We start from the raw sequence: 16990 nt of genomic DNA on the forward strand, positions 1-16990 counted from the left end.
GCCGTGAAAGCCTACAATCAAAGAAAAGCCTACATTCGAAAAAAACCAATCACATTTGTAACTTCTAATTTTAGAATATGTTGTTGTTCTTTTTTAATGCCAGGCATTTGACCTCTTGCATTTCAATAGTTTTCAAAAATATTGTCATGGTCAGCCACTGAAGCACAGATTTTGAGGTGTTCCGAATCCATTTCTTGATTTGAGTTGCACAATGGGTAGTTAGGGGACTGATATATTCCAATTCTATGCAGGTGTTTGGCCAAACAGTCATGCAGCTACAGACGATTTGCATGGTAAATCGGGAATTAACTGTGAATTATGATGCAGAGAGTTTCATTTTTTCCCTTGAGGTTGTTTTATCAAATTTTGTTTGTTGAAGTCTAAGTAGGCTATGTAAATTTAATAAATCTTTTCACAGAGTAATATGTAGATTTAGTAACAGGTCTGTAAGTAGCAGTGTTGCCCTTCTTTGCTAAAGCATCCGCATTCTCGTTTCCCAGGATTCCACAATGGGATGGTATCCATTGGAATATAATTCTTTTATTGAGTGTTATTAATTGAGAGGGCATTTTCGTTATTACTGCTGTTTGAGATGAAGGTGTGTGTACTTTAGAATATATACATTTACTTTTTAAATGTTATGTTTTATTTAACGATGCTCGCAACTGCAGAAGTTATATCAGTGTCGCCGGATGTGCTGGAATTTTGCCCCGCAGGAGTTCTTTTACATGCCAGTAAATCTACTGACATGAGCCTGTCGCATTTAAGCACACTTAAATGTCATCGACCTGGCCCAGGATCGAACCCACAACCTTGGGCATAGAAGGCCAGCACTATACCAACTCGCCAACCAGGTCGACTTTACTTTTTATCAAACCTCTCTTTCTGAAGTAGTGCGAGCTTCATTTGATTGTAATTTAACCTTTTTTTATTTTCTTCACAGAGCTAATGCTTTTGACAGAATATTTAGTAGTTATTTGACAGAATATCTAGCAGCTATTTGGCACATTTTATCAAGAGACAAACATTATATCCTCACATTACTTGATTATGTTTGCAATAATTTCTCTTTTCCCAATGTGGATAACTGGGCTACCTGCTTCATCTCCTAAGTTAAAAACACAGCAAAGAAAATAAAGGATGCCCTTTATCATCTACCTACTTGAAGGATTTGGTAAAGAACTGTTTTCAGAACATGGGAGGAGTGATATAGGAGGAAGAAGAATAAAGTGCATGAGATTTGCTGATGATATGGTGTTGTTAGCAAAACAGGAGATTATACTAAATGACAGCTGTGAGGAGTATGGAATGAAGATAAATGCAAATAAGACGAAGACCATGGTCATAGGAAGAAAATACAGAAGATAAACTTGCGAATTCTAAATGAGGCAGTAGAGCAAGTAGACAGCTTCAAATACTTGGGATGCACTATAAGCAGTAACATGAGCTGCAGCCAGGAAGTCAAAAGGAGGATAGCAATGGCAAAGGAAGCTTTTAATAGAAAAAGGAGCATCCTCTGCGGACCTCTGGAAAAAGAACCAAGGAAGAGACAGGTGAAGTGCTTTGTGTGGAGTGTGGTATTGTATGGGGCAGAAACATGGGCATTACAATAACGTGAAGAGAAGCGAATATAAGCATTTGAAATGTGGATATGGAGCAGAATGGAGCGTGTGAAATTGACAGACAGAATAAGAAACGAAGCTGTGTTGGAAAGAATGAGTGAAGGAAGAATGATGCAGAAACTGATCAGAAAGAGAAAAAGGAATTGGTTGGGTCACTGACTGAGGAAAAACTGCCTACTGAATGATGCACTGGAAGGAATGGTGAACAGGAGAAGAGTTCGGGGCAGGAGAAGATATCAAATGATAGACGATATTAAGTAGATCATATGCGGAGACTAAAAGGAAGGCAGAAAATAGGAAAGATTGGAGAATACTGGGTTTGCAGTGAAAGAACACGTATGTATGTATAGAACATCTTAACATTTTCAATAACCTGTTAATATTAATACTATACTTTCATATTCTAAAAAGTAACAACACTGGAAACAAAAATCTTATAAGCTTCCTCATTAATACAATGTTGACACATGTTACTTTAAATACAGAGGCATAAAAATCTTAAATAGTGAACATAATATTTCTCCAGTACATCATATAGCGATAATACTAACATAAACCGTTAATGCCGACAAAATGTTAGAAAATAAGACTAAAGGCAAATTGATCATTTTACTGTATTATGACTTGTATTCCACAGACACAAGCCCATAATACCAAACGAAAACTGAAATTTTTCTTTTTAATAGCTTTTCAGAAGTAAAAGTTGTAAAAAAAACAAGTGACTTCAGCCCCATTGGCTATGCACCATAGAATTATGAAAATAAAAAAAATAAATACAAATTTTACTTTATAGGCTATGCTAATCTTTAGACTTCCTGCGGCTCGGTGAAAAATGTAATCAGAGATCTAGTTTTTTACTGCTTGTAATAGAGAATACGAAGCAACTTTTTTACACCCTGATGTTTTGAATTTCGGAATTTTTTTTTTCGATACGCCCTACACATGGGCCTGGGCTGAGGGTGGCAAATTTCTAGAGGTTGTGAAATTTTGAGAAAGCGAGGAAAAAATCGAGCTATCATGAATTCTGGACACACTGAAAACAGCATGCCACTTAGATAAGGACAATCTTCCTACTTTGATTTCAATGTAATCACCCTTACTTCAATGTGTTTCACTTGCGTTATTTTTCCACTTCACAAATGCCTGCTTTAGACAGTAGCATAATGTTAAATAGTTGCTACATGCCACGTTTCTTTACAGTATGAATGCTAAATTGTTACGACTGCATAAGTTAGTGATGGAAGGGATGAGTGTAAATATTTTTTCCGACCAATGGTTATAGTGCTATCTAAATAGGCTAGGGTGACAATCAGAAAGAAAAGTAGGCCTATTCCCATATTTTTTTCAATGTATCACCTGGCTGCAGACGAGGTTCATGTTCTTGCGGAACTGGTCTGTCTTCTTAAGGTCACTCTTGTAGTACTCAGCAATGGCCTTGTTGTGAGCCACTTTAGTATCCTGGGGGCGTGCCGCCTCAAGCTTTGTTAGCAACTGCAGACAAGACGCATAGCTAGCTCTGTTAAAGTCCGTTAGGGCTCCCTGTGCCCAGTCCTTTTCTTGGTCCGAGATCACCGGGGGTGCAGGTGCCTCCACCTTCACCTTTTCTGCTTCTCCTTCTTTTTCCGCCATGCTGTTACAGTAACTCAAACTATCAAGTAAATTATAAATATGTCCCGGTCACTATAAGAACTTGCTAAAATTCCTTGCATTTATAGTATTGATTATTAGAAATTGATGTGATCACTGGGACAGCTGTACGCCCATCCAACCCGCCTTAAATAGCCTATGTACCTTACTTATGCACGAAAATCGTTGTGCGTGAATTAAGAATACGGCCATCCTTAACGTAACAGTGGGTTTCAGTGTCGCCAACATAGTAATAATACTACACACGGGGCTAAATTTAAGAACACGGATTCCTTCCTTTCACTCAAAAATTCCACCTTGTGCACACAAAATAAATTATTGACACTGAAAAGTGCCTTTTCATAAGCATGATGATGCGCATTCGACAAACGCAGACGAATCTGCTCTTTTTAGTATTTCAAGATATTGTCAGTGAGAAATCCGAAATTTTCCCCATTTACATTAACAAGAAAACATTTCTCCTAGTTGAATGTTGAATCAAACCCATACATCATTCCACAGGCATTCTTGGTTATGACGCATACTTATAGCTTGGTGTTATAATAAATTCAACATACATAGCTATTACCCATAACGATTTAGCCAAACAATTATATCCACAAATATAATATAATTTACCTTCTACATACAAATTAACATTCGTGTAATGCTACCTCACCAGCATCTAGCACAACATATTTGTCGCTGACAATTATTAACCATAAATTCATATTTCAGAGTCTACTTCACTTCTTTTTTCAACTGGTGAAATGAGTCCGGGGTCCAGCACCGAAAGTTACCCAGCATTGTGGATGATTTATGACTCTACGAGTTACGATACATTTTTGCTATTGTCAGTCTCCCGTTTCTCTAGATACGAAGACACGCCTTTTTTTTTTTTTACCTGTAAAATTGAATTTAGCCTCATTTGAGACTTTTCTTGGCGACTTTGAGGTGACAATTGTTGGCAACACTGTAATAAAAAGCATGAAAAGAATCGGGAGTTCATTGTCGGCAACCGCGAAATTCGAATTCTCTCAAGAGAATATGCTTGCCACTCCGCCAGGCTCTTCTCCGCCTACATTATCGACCCGATAGTCAGGTTCGAGGCACAGGAACAACAGCCCGCTGAAGTCCACGCAGAAAAATGCAGAATTTATGAGTCCACAGTTCCATTCTATTTGGAGAAATATCACCTCATCTCAGTGGCGTGCATTCTGGGTAGGCTAGGTCTGCTGCGCCTACCCAGATAGACAGGAAGAAATTTATTAAATTTGTATTTAAAAGTAATACTGTTAATTTAAGAAAGTCTGCAGAGTCCTTAACTAATTTCAGCAAACTTTGGCTTGGCATCCTATTTTCATTTCCTTTTGGCTGGTGCTGTACATCGCATTTGAATTATTGTCCGCCGTGTGCGCGCCCTCGCTTCGTCTTTCGTCACTGGAGAGTTGGGCTCCCGGGGCCACAGCCTACCCGACCCTGCAGTGAGCGTAGTGTTTCCCTTCATAGTCAGTACATTAGAACAGCTGGCGCATGCGTCCTGATTTACGTGTCTTGTCCATTGTCGTAATACGCTAGGCTGGTAGGCGCTGTTGAAAGCGCTTTTGGTGATGAAATTATTGTATTATAGTGTTTATTTGAACTTCTGGTGGTAAAGTGAGTGTGTTATAGAGTTTATTTGAACAAAGTGAGGTATAACTAGTGCGATATTGTTGTAATATGGCAAAAGATCACTGTATAATTGAACAGATTTTTAAAAAGCCTTTTGGTTGTAGATCATTTAGCGAAAAAGTTGAAATTATAACTGTGGGGGGAAGACCAGTGCCGACGCTTCCGAACTTAAAGTTTTTACATAAAGAAAAGAGAAGAGAATATTTACGTTATTTCAGTGTGAACCAATATGTGAAAACTAATTGGCTAACCGGATGCTGTCATCTTAATAAATTATTTTGTTGGCCATGCTTATTATTTTGTAACGAACAAAGTGTGTGGAACAAAGAGGGTTATAATAATTTAAATAATCTCAGCAATGCCATTGTCAAACACGAACGATCGCAGTGTCATTTGCGTTCGGTTGTTCAGCTTTCTTGTTTTGGAAGTGTTCGTATTGACACCCAACTTGATCAACAATTGAAATCGGATGTGGCGCGTCACAATGACATGGTGAAGAAGAACAAAGAAATATTGAAACGCCTAATCGACGCAACGTGCTTCTTAGCCATGCAAGAACTGCCGTTCAGAGGGCATGACGAAAGTGAAGATTCACTTAACAAAGGCAACTATATAGAACTTTTACATTTGTTGAGCAACTACGACACTACTCTTCGAGAACATCTAGAGTCGTCTACAACATTTAAGGGCACATCGAACAGAATTCAAAATGACCTGATAACTGCTATCAGTGGCGTGTTGATGGAATCTATTAAGAATGACATTTCCATGGCCCAGCATGTAGCAATTATTTTAGATGAAACATCCGATGTAAGTAACAAATCACAACTATTCACCACTCTCAGGTATGTCCATGACCAGACAGCACGGGTTCAAGAAACGTTTATTTTCTTCGTTGATGTGAGTGCAGATAGATCCGCTAATGGCTTATTTAATCATGTAATGGACATAGTGGCATCTTATGATATCAGAGACAAATTAGTTGGTCAAACATATGACGGTGCGGCATGATGGCTGGAGAAATAAATGGACTTAAAACCAAAGTTCAAGACATTTATCCTAGAGCTCTATTTGTTCATTGTTTCAGTCATGTCCTAAATCTAGTCTTATCTCAGTCAGCTATGAGTATTAAGGAGTGCCGGATCTTTTTTCAAACATTGAATGGACTAAGTAGCTTCTTCTCCAAGTCTACAAAACGCGCGCATGCTCTTACTGAATATTCCAACAGAATAATTCCAAGAAATGCACCCACAAGATGGAATTTCTCTTCCAGAATAGTCAATGTTGTAAAGGAGAACCGTGAATTGCTGGTGGACTTTTTTAAAAATATACTCAGCAACTCATCAGACTGGGAAAGTGAAACTGTTGCTCTTGCGCGTGGATATTTGTCTTTCCTTTCAGAGTTTGAGACCAAATTTCTTCTAAATGTGTTATCAAAGATCTTTGCATACACTGACATTCTGTACAACATTCTAGCCATGCATTTGGATATTCTGTATTGTGTAGAAAAGGTTAATGAAACAAAACGTATTGTTCTACATGAGAGAGACAGATTTGATGCATTATGGAGTGATGTTTGTAATGAAGTCGAATGTGAAGAAGTGCAGCGAAAAAGAAAATGCCTGGAAAATGATGTCATAAAGTACAGGAGAATATTTTTTGAAATAATAGACAATGTGACAAACCATATTACAGATAGGTTTGGAAATCTCCCTCAGTTGGAATTTATTTCATTGCTTGATCCAACGAAATTTCAGTCTTATAAATTAAATTTTCCTAATTCCGCCCTGGATGCGCTGAATGTAAAGTACAGTACAATGTTTGACATAGTCCGTCTAAAAAATGAATTGACAGTCCTATATTCAATGGAGGAGTTTCGTGGAAAATACCCTCATGAACTGGTAACACATTTAAAATCAAAACAACTCCACACAGCATTTGTCGAATTGTACAAATTGACCCTACTGGTTTTGACCATACCAAGCACATCTGCATCTGCTGAGAGGTCATTTTCTGCCCTTAAGCGGATTAAATCATTTCAAAGATCAACTCAAGGGCAAGAAAGATTGAGCAGTCTAGCCTTGATGTCCATTGAGAAGAAAAAGCTGAAAGAAATCCGAAAATCCCCTACATTCCACAGCGATGTCATTGAGGAGTTTTCTAAAAAGGAACGCAGATTGGAGTTCACCTTCAAGTAAATAAGATATGATTTATTTAATTACTAATTTATTTTATCATTAGTTTCCGAAGGTTTCTGTTTTCTTACCCTCCTTCTGGCTGCTGCTCTGGTTTGATGTCAGAACTCACTAAAATTATATCAAATTATCAATATGTTCGAGATAGTGTAAGTTGTATACCTATGTAGCATGCAAACATGAAGAGCCTACCCTAATGCAATAGGATCCGCACGCCACTGCCTCATCTCCATTGAAGTAGTTGGGCTAATAGTTGGCGCTAGAGGCACAATGCTTCGTCACTTTGTCAGTTTCTGCAAGAAGTTCCAGCTGAACAACGACTTCATTCGTGGTGTTTCCCTTACTGCTATCTGAGGATCACTTGTCATTTTAAAATACCACCTGTACTTTGTTTTCTGAAAAGGAAGAACTTTTGTTTGAACGTCTAATCTGTTTGTTTACTATGTTTAGGCCTGTTATATGTATGCTATTATCCTTCCTGTCCTTAATTTTCCCTTTTTTTGTTCGTTTCCTGCATTTCTCTTTTGTGATCAGTTTTGTTTTCACTCTGTGTGTTAGTTATGCTTTGTCCAATGAGGCAATCCCATTATTGGGAAAACTGAGTCTTTCATATTATTGAAAGTTGAGGATTTGTTGTGTCTTACAGTAATTATTGCTTTTATTTTCCTAAGTTTAATAGAGTTTTTTGGTTATTAGTATTACTGGTACTACAAACAATCAAATAGTTATAAACGTTTAATTCTTTTGTGATTTGTTAAAATTATAACAATTTCGGTCTGAACATTTTTCACAATATCGGACTGTGCTTCTTCTACTCACTGACAGTAGTTCCATTTTTTCATTCTCTATGGACTTTGCTTTCATCGCGCAGTGCGTAACAATGCCGTCTTCAACAATGCAAATGACATATTGGACAGCCATTATGATTTTCGTTTTCAATTAAGACAAGCAAAGATAGCGCTTTATGGAGAGTATGTGCTGTGGTATGTGTATTGAGGAGCTCGGTTCGATTCCCATGGGACAACTAGGATGATCCTCTTCCCAATGAGGTAAGCTTTCTAAGTTAAATATTACGATTCCTGCTTGAAAACTGCAATAATAAGTAGGGAGTAAAAACATTTACGTTTTGTAGCGTCAATGCGATTCTAGGAATAATTGTGTATATTGGGGGCTGATAAGCAGGTACATTTAAAAACACTGCAGAATGTGAGAGGCAATTTAAAAATTATTGAGGACAATAAGGTTTTATTGTTTTAATACATTACATTGTTTTATGTCCATCCTTCCTTATCAATAAATGCAAACAAAATAAGTCGTATTATGCAATGCTTCTGAAAGTTTCGAATTCTGTGAATCCTAAATTGTATTTTAAATTTGAAGAATAATTACTGCATAATGTATACAAAGCCACGAAAATTAGAATTAATAAAACATTAAACATCACCAATAATAATTATTAATATCATTAATACTATTAAAAATCTAAAAAGAAATATGATATTTATCGTTTTAATATCTGGATTCTCTGCATATTTATTCATGAAAACAAATTACCGAAATACTCGTAAACTAAATGCAGAAGCAGAAATGAATCTACAGCTTTCCACACTGAAACCAAATAATTATAAAAAAAAATTGTAGCCTTTAAAAGGGAACAACATATTCATGCTACCCACCAGAACAATTAAGTGCTAAATTTTATATAATTACGTATGTTGATTATTAAATCCTATTAACATATATTAACATTTGGATTGCAAGAATTATTACTGTTGCTGTTTATTCAATTGTCCGAAGACAGGTCTGAACCTCATAAGTGCTATCAAGAAGGCATCACTTATGAAGCAACTAGCCAGGAGATAATGGGGTAAGGTGGCCAGTTTCTTTCCCCTCCATTGCATACATTGCCGACTAGCTACATTACACCAGTCAGACTTCAGATACATGCAAACAATTGTTCTTCCTCTTGACTCATATCATCAAGTGAAATATACTGCCTGATAGCCATAACCTCAATCGAGGAGTGTTTTCATTATTATTATTATTATTATTGTTATTATTATTATTATTATTATTATTATTATTATTATTATTATTTTAAATTCCTTTAAAGATTTTATAAACATTCTAGTAGTCCTACTGATTACATTAAGGGTGTTTGAGAATAAAGTTCTTAGGAAAATATTTGGGGCTAAGAGGGATGAAGTTACAGGAGAATGGAGAACATTACACAACACAGAACTGCACGCATTGTATTCTTCACCTGACATAATTAGGAACATTAAATCCAGGCGTTTGAGGTGGGTAGGGCATGTAGTATGTATGGGCGAATCCAGAAATTCATATAGAGTATTAGTTGGGAGATCGGAGGGAAAAAGACCTTTGGGGAGGCCGAGACGTAGATGGGAGGATAATATTAAACTGGATTTGAGGGAGGTGGGATATGATGATAGAGAGTGAATTAATCTTACACAGGATAGGAACTGATGGCGGGCTTATATGAGGGCGGCAATGAACCTTCAGGTTCCTTAAAAGTCATTTGTAAGTAAGTAAGTAAGGTCTACTGATTACAGCGAATGTGCACTTTACACTAAATTGAAAATGCAAGTTTTTGACAATGTATGTGTATTTAACATAGTTTCAATTCTACAGTTACACACACATCAAGAAATGTGTAATAATAATAATAATAATAATAATAATAATAATAATAATAAGCAAAATAAAAATGGACTACAAGAATTCCAAGTTTATACAATACGTTAAAAGTGATCCCCCATGAAAAAAAGTTTGTAAAACTTTGGCAAGATGTATTACAATAATACCGTATGTTTACAGTTATTATAAAATTTAATTCAAATTCAAGGAACTGTTACGAACATCTTCATCTATCTCTAATTTAAGAGAACTATATTGTACGAATAAACAACTGCTTCGAAATGTTTGTAATTTTTCATCCATGTTACGAACTCACAATGTCAGAGGTCTTACAGGTGGCCACGAAGTGATCACAGGTCCCTTGAATAATAGCTAAATTGACATGAACTCATCTTTCTTCGCTTGTGCTCCTATTATTATCGAAGTGGTCTCAACGTCGAAAGAAATTGAAATGTATTGACTCCCATAACTGCTTGAGCCCAATTGGTCTGATCGCTTGTTTGGATCACATAATATCATAGCTCATCATGGATTCATTTTGCTTAATACCACCTCCATTTCGCCAATTCAGTCGACGCTGAGTGACCTCGTTAAACAACAGACTTACAAGTTACCGGAAAGAAAAAGAATGTGCATACATTTTATCGTTCCATGTTATAATGTGGAAAGCTGCACTGTGTATACTACATTTTCGGCACTGTCTCCGAGAGCATGGAAAGAAAAAATATATGCACATGTAATCAATGAGCCGGAGAGTAATCAAACTCATCCCCAGCATATGAGTCCCATTTCCCTACTCCATGCATACCAGTTATCACTAGCTGTGTTAAATTAAATTCCAAGCGTTCTGAAAATTTTAGGCGGCTTTACACATCTTTCAGAACTTTCGAAACAATTCGGGAAATCTGCATGTAATTAATTGATTGGATAATTGTGTTTTTTTTTTTTTTCATATGCTTCACTTCATTGAAAAGTATCAAGACATGAATGTATTTTGCCTTTAACATATACATTATTGAGATATACATAAAATGATACAATAATTGATATAAAAAGTTTGGTAGTCAGCATCCACCAGACAGTGATACATTAATTACTATTACAAATTTACAATATTGCAATATTATGTAGGTGCCAGTATGTTTAGCCATTAGCTCTTGCAGATATGACAGGAGAAACGAGTGGGGCAAACCAGGATGCGACATAACCATTCACCTGGGCAGCAGCCTACCTATTTATCCTCTTCATAGTTAGCAATCAATGTATTGTGAAGATTTCAACTCAGAATTACACTGTCTTTTAGGTCGACATAAATCAACTGCACGTAAGCGGGCAAAGCCGATGATGGTACATGCAGCCACCCAGACCTCGAGCAGCAACCCAGCAGCCAGTACGCCGAGTGGGAGACGAGTACCATGAAGCAGTGGCAGAGGAAGATGGGGAGCTAGAGGTTCATCTTTCTTACTTCGGAACCCCGAAATACAGAAGTACAGTAGCTCTTTAAATTCTAAGCTAGTGGCGCTTTCAGCTGTACACAAGCAGAATCCGTGGATATTCAGAGTAGTGCAATAAGCTAGTCAGCCGCCATTGTTATTCCATTTCAACACGCTTGGAATAGTAGCATTTAAAGTAAAACTCAATTTAGGCCACATTCATTCCCTATACAACTGTGTACGGCAAATAGCATGCACTAGAATACAAATGGATAATTTGTCGGCATTTCCAGCATAAATGCGATACTCTGGATATTGACGTACTCTGTGCACAAGTTCAGAAGACTTGAATTCTTATTGGTAGAGAATAGGGCATTTATCCAGTGGTGTCATTCAGCCAGTTCACACCAGTCACCTGATTCACTTGTCGAATTTGTCGCAGTTTGTAGAACCTGTTCTTAAATGTTTGAAGTTAAAGGTTCTTGACAGAAAGGGAAACTGTCTGTATGTATAATTAGGATCTGACAGAATGGGGCGGCAATGTAGAAATTCAGTGGCCGCTCCTACTACTTTAATTTATTAAAGATGTTATAAATTGGTCCAACAGAATATATCTGTTACAGTGACAATTAATACTTGAGGAGAAAAATTCGCTCTGGCGCCGGGCATCGAACCCAGTTCCTTGGTTCTACGTACCAAGCGCTCTGCCACTGAGCTACGCCGAAATCAATCCACAGCACCGGATCGAACCCCTCCTTCTACAGTGTCCCTTTTGTGGCCTGACTTCTAGTTGGGCATATACGTTGACGTTTTTTTTTATATATTTCAAGTCAACTGCCATTTTTAAATTCGTCTAGCTAGCAGTGCATAATTCTGTACAGATTGCTGTGCACATTACTGCGGAATCCCGGCCATTATTCACTCAGCTGAGTGCGCTCCTTGTATAATGGCAGTTGACTTGAAATATAAAAAAAAATGTCAACGTATATGCCCAACTAGGAGTCAGGCCACAAAAGGGACACTGTAGAAGGAGGGTTCGATCCGGTGCTGTGGATTGAATTCGGCATAGCTCGATGGTCAGAGCGCTTGGTACGTAGAACCAAGGATCCGGGTTCGAACCCCGGTGCCACAGCGAATTTTTCTCCTCAAATATTAATCCTACTACTTCAAGTTTAGCAATATGTATTTTATCTCTGTCGTCCAGATTTCAGCCTCTTGTCCCTTTTTCCGAGAAAAGTATGCTCGGGACGCCAAATGTCCTTTTTTTTTTTTTATTTCATTTTATTTTATTTTACTTAATTCTGTACTGTTTCCATCAGATGTCACCGTACTGAATTCAATTTGATAAATCAATACCTCAGAACTTAGATCGATAATCAAAAGTTTTTTGATCTGAAGTTCAAAAATGTTTTCAAGTTATTGCCAAAATTGACACTAATATTTTAACAGTGATAAATGACCTATTCAGTGAAGTGAATCATGCGAAGAACATAAATGGTGCAAAAATTGAACATTGGAAGAAGTGTGATGTTAAAATTACAGAGAGTTGGACTGAAACATTACAAATTATAAGAGACAAAGATATTAGTTTTACAAACATAATTCAAATTGTAATGCATCATCAGAAAGAGTGTTTTCATTATTAAACTCAATTTGGTCTGACGAAAGGAATCAGGCCATATTAATCACAAAATGTAATTTAAAAATGTGTTCTGCATGGACTTCTATATTTTCCTGAAGGAAAGGCCAATACTTTTAGAGAAAATTCAGTCATCAAAGAAATATGATGCAGATTGTACCGTTGATCTTCATGGAGAATGTTAAAAAGGTGATCTGAGGCAAAAAATTTTGTTATGAAATAAGTTCAGAATATAGTGACATGGATATGATGTAAGGTTCAATTAACCTGAATTATTTTTAAACAGATAAGTTAACTTAATTAATCCAGACTAGTTGCAATATAAAATTGTCAACAATGACTTAAGCCAAGTATCCTTGCTACTCTATTATCGACGGCTTAATATCAAAGAACACTAACTCCAAAATCAAGGAGAGGCATGAAACAGTTTAATTGTGTACATTTTCTTATGTTACTGCTTTAATTTAAGAGATATGTTGATAAAATTTAAACCACATATATAGAATATAACCCTAAAGACAATACAATGCATATTTTCTAGAAATATTTAATATTGTCTTAAAAATTAACACATTTTGGAGATAGTGTTCTTTGTTACTAACACGAAGCATTAAATTTAGTACCGGTAGATAGTGCTAAAAATAAATGCCAAAATATTGAATTTAAACACTTTAATAAAAAATTATAGATCTATTTGACAACGCAAATTAATAAATTTAACTTATTGTGGTGAGCAGAAATTATCACATTTCTTCTTCTTTATAAAGGAACATTATCTAAACTCAGAACATATCAGTATTATTATAGAAGTACCAGTTAATATTATTTATAAAGCATAAAAGCATAATATTATCATTATTAGATCAATTTTTGAAATAATAATTTTAACAGTGCAATTGAGGACCGTTTTTGCAAAACTTGTTAACTGCAAAATTGAGATTTTGGTGGATTCGTTAACATAAAGCAGGCCTCTACACGATGTTAAAGTTATCTTAGTAAAATTGAGTTATTTCTCTTCATTATAGTGTGTTAAAATGTGATGGTTGCACCTATAATCTATTTGTCTACATTCAGTTTTTTGTGTCTCCTGTAAAATTTAGTTTTTTCAGTTAGCAAGTTTTGCAAAAACGGTCCTCATTTATAAAATAATAAAAGAGCAAAGTTATCTTCATTTTTACATTGCATTTTAGAACAACAGTATTTTTAAATTGTTGCTAATGTTACTGGTACTTTAATGTACCACAGCTGATGAGGAGTTTGGACGAAAAAGTTATTTACCGGTAACTACTTAGTATTTTAAAAATTAGTAAAGCCTACAAATTCAGTGGATTTAAAAATCTGTCTGCACGTAATGAAAAGAAAACACACACTTAACTCAGCATTTATGCCCTAAATGACATTGAATAAAATTATAATCTGAATAAGCTTATATTATATTTTATTTGATTCAGTATTTTATGTTTTGAATAGTATCAATATCCACACCTCTCATATAAAAATTTAAAATTTCCCTTCATTTTATAATCACTCATTGCTCTTCATTTTGAGTATCTTCTACTACGATTTCCTGTTCTTCATTTTGAAACTGTTGTAAAAGAAATGGCAATTTCCTGGTATAATGTTCTGTTTACACAGTTGCAATACATTTTTCATTTTCTAATCTTGTATATTTTCAGTGCCCCATGATGCTTTGGTTTAAGCTGAAGATTATCCAGCCTAAATCCAAGTGTAATCTTCCTCTGTACCTTGAATTTATGGAATTCTTCATCATAGTTGCATTTAAAAAATACGTGTTCATTGTCACTTTTCAGATATTGGAACCACACTATATCCAGCCATCTTACAATGTTTCTATTAGTGTCAACTTTCTAGTTCTTTATTAATATCTTCTGAATTTCTCTTACATCATTCTGTTCCACTTCTATTTTTGATATAGCTCTAACTACACTATACCACCCTGATGGATCAAATATTTCTGTATATTTTGCTGTTTTTTTCACCATGCGCGTGGGCTGTATCCATTTGTGAATGTCCTGGTTAAAAAAAATATGTTCATCCATTTTGAATCTTTCGTACACTACTTTTAACACTTGAATATAAATAATTGATTAAATGGCGATCTTACTCTCAACACACAGATCAATTTCAGAACCCACACACTATTTGACTCAACTCTTCATCACACGAACGCACCCACACAACAGGCAGAGATGTCGAGATGGAGCCGAGACCCAGAAGGCTCTGATGATGGTGTCAACTAGCACCGAAACAGCTGTAAGCCACACATGCTTACATAATTAACACGAGTAAGATCGCCATTTAATCAATTACTTAAATATGTTCAATTTGGGGTAGTGGTACGTCCAAAACATTCACAGCATAGAAGAGCATGGTTGATATAAGCACATTCCTTCACAGGTATCGGAATTGAAACAAAACCTTTTACCATTTTGCAGTTTTTTTTCATTTGAGCAAAGAGATATGATGGTACCTCTGCAGCTCCCCTTTCTGCAATTCTCTCGTTCCATAAAAAAGTTTCTGCTGTTCTGTTGGCTACATCATACATGGTCAAATTATATACAGCTAATCTACGTTTATAAAACACTCATTCCGTTTTAACATTTGGACTGTAGCGCACAGCTCTGAAATCAAATTTAAAAGAGTAAAGATCATTTAGTGATGCTCTAAATTTTGTAATCTTTTTTTACTTGACGAGCTGCTTCCTTTCTTTCAATGTGGGACTGATGAACTGCCTCCGTCTCTATCTTCTTACGTTCAGACATGTGATCATATTTATAACATCTGCATAGAATTGGAATATATCAGTCCCCTAACTGCCCTTTGTGCAACTCAAACCAAGAAATGGATTCGGAACACCTCAAAATCTGTGCTTCAGTGGTTGACCATGATAATATCTTTGAAAAATTTTGGAGTGCAAGAGGTCAAATGACTTTGTTGTCAAATGCCTGGCATTAGAAAACAACAACAACATTTATAACATTTATCTTTGATAGTAAGTTAACATGGAGCAACCATTTGAAATACATTTCTGAAAAAGCTCGTAAAAGATTCTCCCTTCTAAAAAGACTAGCAGGAAAGAAATGGGGATGCTCTAGGAATACTTTGAACACTACATACAAAATGTTTATACAGCCAGTGCTGACATACTGCGGAGAAATTTTAATTACTTCACCTTTCATAAACGACATAGAATATGTTCAAAACCAAGCTCTCAGACTCATTACTGGTGGAATCAAAACAACGCCAATAGATTCTATGAGATTCCTCACTAATATTAACAGCATCAAAATGACAATAGAAGAAAAAGCACTGATTCAATATGAAAAACTTATCAGATTACCAGGTAACAATTGGCATTCATACAGTCCTCTTTGTAGATTGAAAACTCAAAAAAGTTTCATATCCATTGTTCAAGAATTAAAACAGAAAATCAATATCCCGAATTTAAAAGAAAACTTACAAATTAAACCAAACCCTTTAACTCTATTAAATATAGAATATAATCTAAATTTAACAGAAGATATACTGAAATCAGAAGTAAACACTGAAATACTGAAACAATTGTCTTTAGAGACAATTAATATTAGGTACCCTCCACAAAACAGGCTTCATTTATACACCGATGGATCCTTGATCTCCAGAGAACAAGGTGCCGGTGCAGGTGTTACGTGCTGTCTCTTCTCACTTTATAGATCTCTTGGATATGGAACAACAAGTTTTGATGGTGAAATCATTGCAATAAGTGAATGTCTCAGGAATCTTCTATGCCACATCAATAAATTTAAGAATGCAGTTATATTGTCAGACTCCAAAGCAGCTATTCTATCAATCGTCTCTAAACACACACCTTCATCTCAAACAGCAGAAATAACTAAAATGCTCTCTCAATTATTATCACTCAATAAAAGAATTGTATTCCAATGGATACCATCGCATTGTGGAATCCTGGGAAACGAGAATGCGGATGCTTTAGCAAAGAAGGGCAGCACTGCTACTTACAGACCTGTTACTAAATCTACGTATTACTCTGTGAAGAGATTTATTAAATCTACATACTTAGACTTCAACAAACAAAATTTGATAACTCAATCCCAAGGGAAAAAATGGAACTCTCTGCATCAAAAT

The 16990-nt window shown here is 35.8% G+C and overlaps 1 protein-coding gene across 6 annotated transcripts in view; it reads right to left on the bottom strand.

Moving 5' to 3' along the window:
* The window catches only part of LOC138696086 (CCR4-NOT transcription complex subunit 10-like), a 95122-nt gene extending 90992 nt beyond the window's left edge, over positions 1–4130 (bottom strand). The window contains exons 1-2 of one of the 6 annotated variants that reach the window (XM_069820615.1): positions 3888–4130; positions 2979–3270 (exon numbers count right to left, since the gene is read on the bottom strand). In XM_069820615.1, coding sequence (XP_069676716.1) covers positions 2979–3251 — 273 coding nt within the window. In that variant the 5' untranslated portion in view covers positions 3252–3270; positions 3888–4130. Of the gene's footprint in view, positions 1–2978; positions 3821–3887 lie in introns of those variants that run through there. The other 5 variants (XM_069820616.1, XM_069820614.1, XM_069820617.1 and 2 more) reach the window with 5 other exon arrangements.
* Positions 4131–16990: the final 12860 nt, after the last annotated feature.

This window comes from Periplaneta americana, chromosome 3 (assembly GCF_040183065.1).
Source record: "Periplaneta americana isolate PAMFEO1 chromosome 3, P.americana_PAMFEO1_priV1, whole genome shotgun sequence".
Taxonomy (NCBI): domain Eukaryota; kingdom Metazoa; phylum Arthropoda; class Insecta; order Blattodea; family Blattidae; genus Periplaneta; species Periplaneta americana.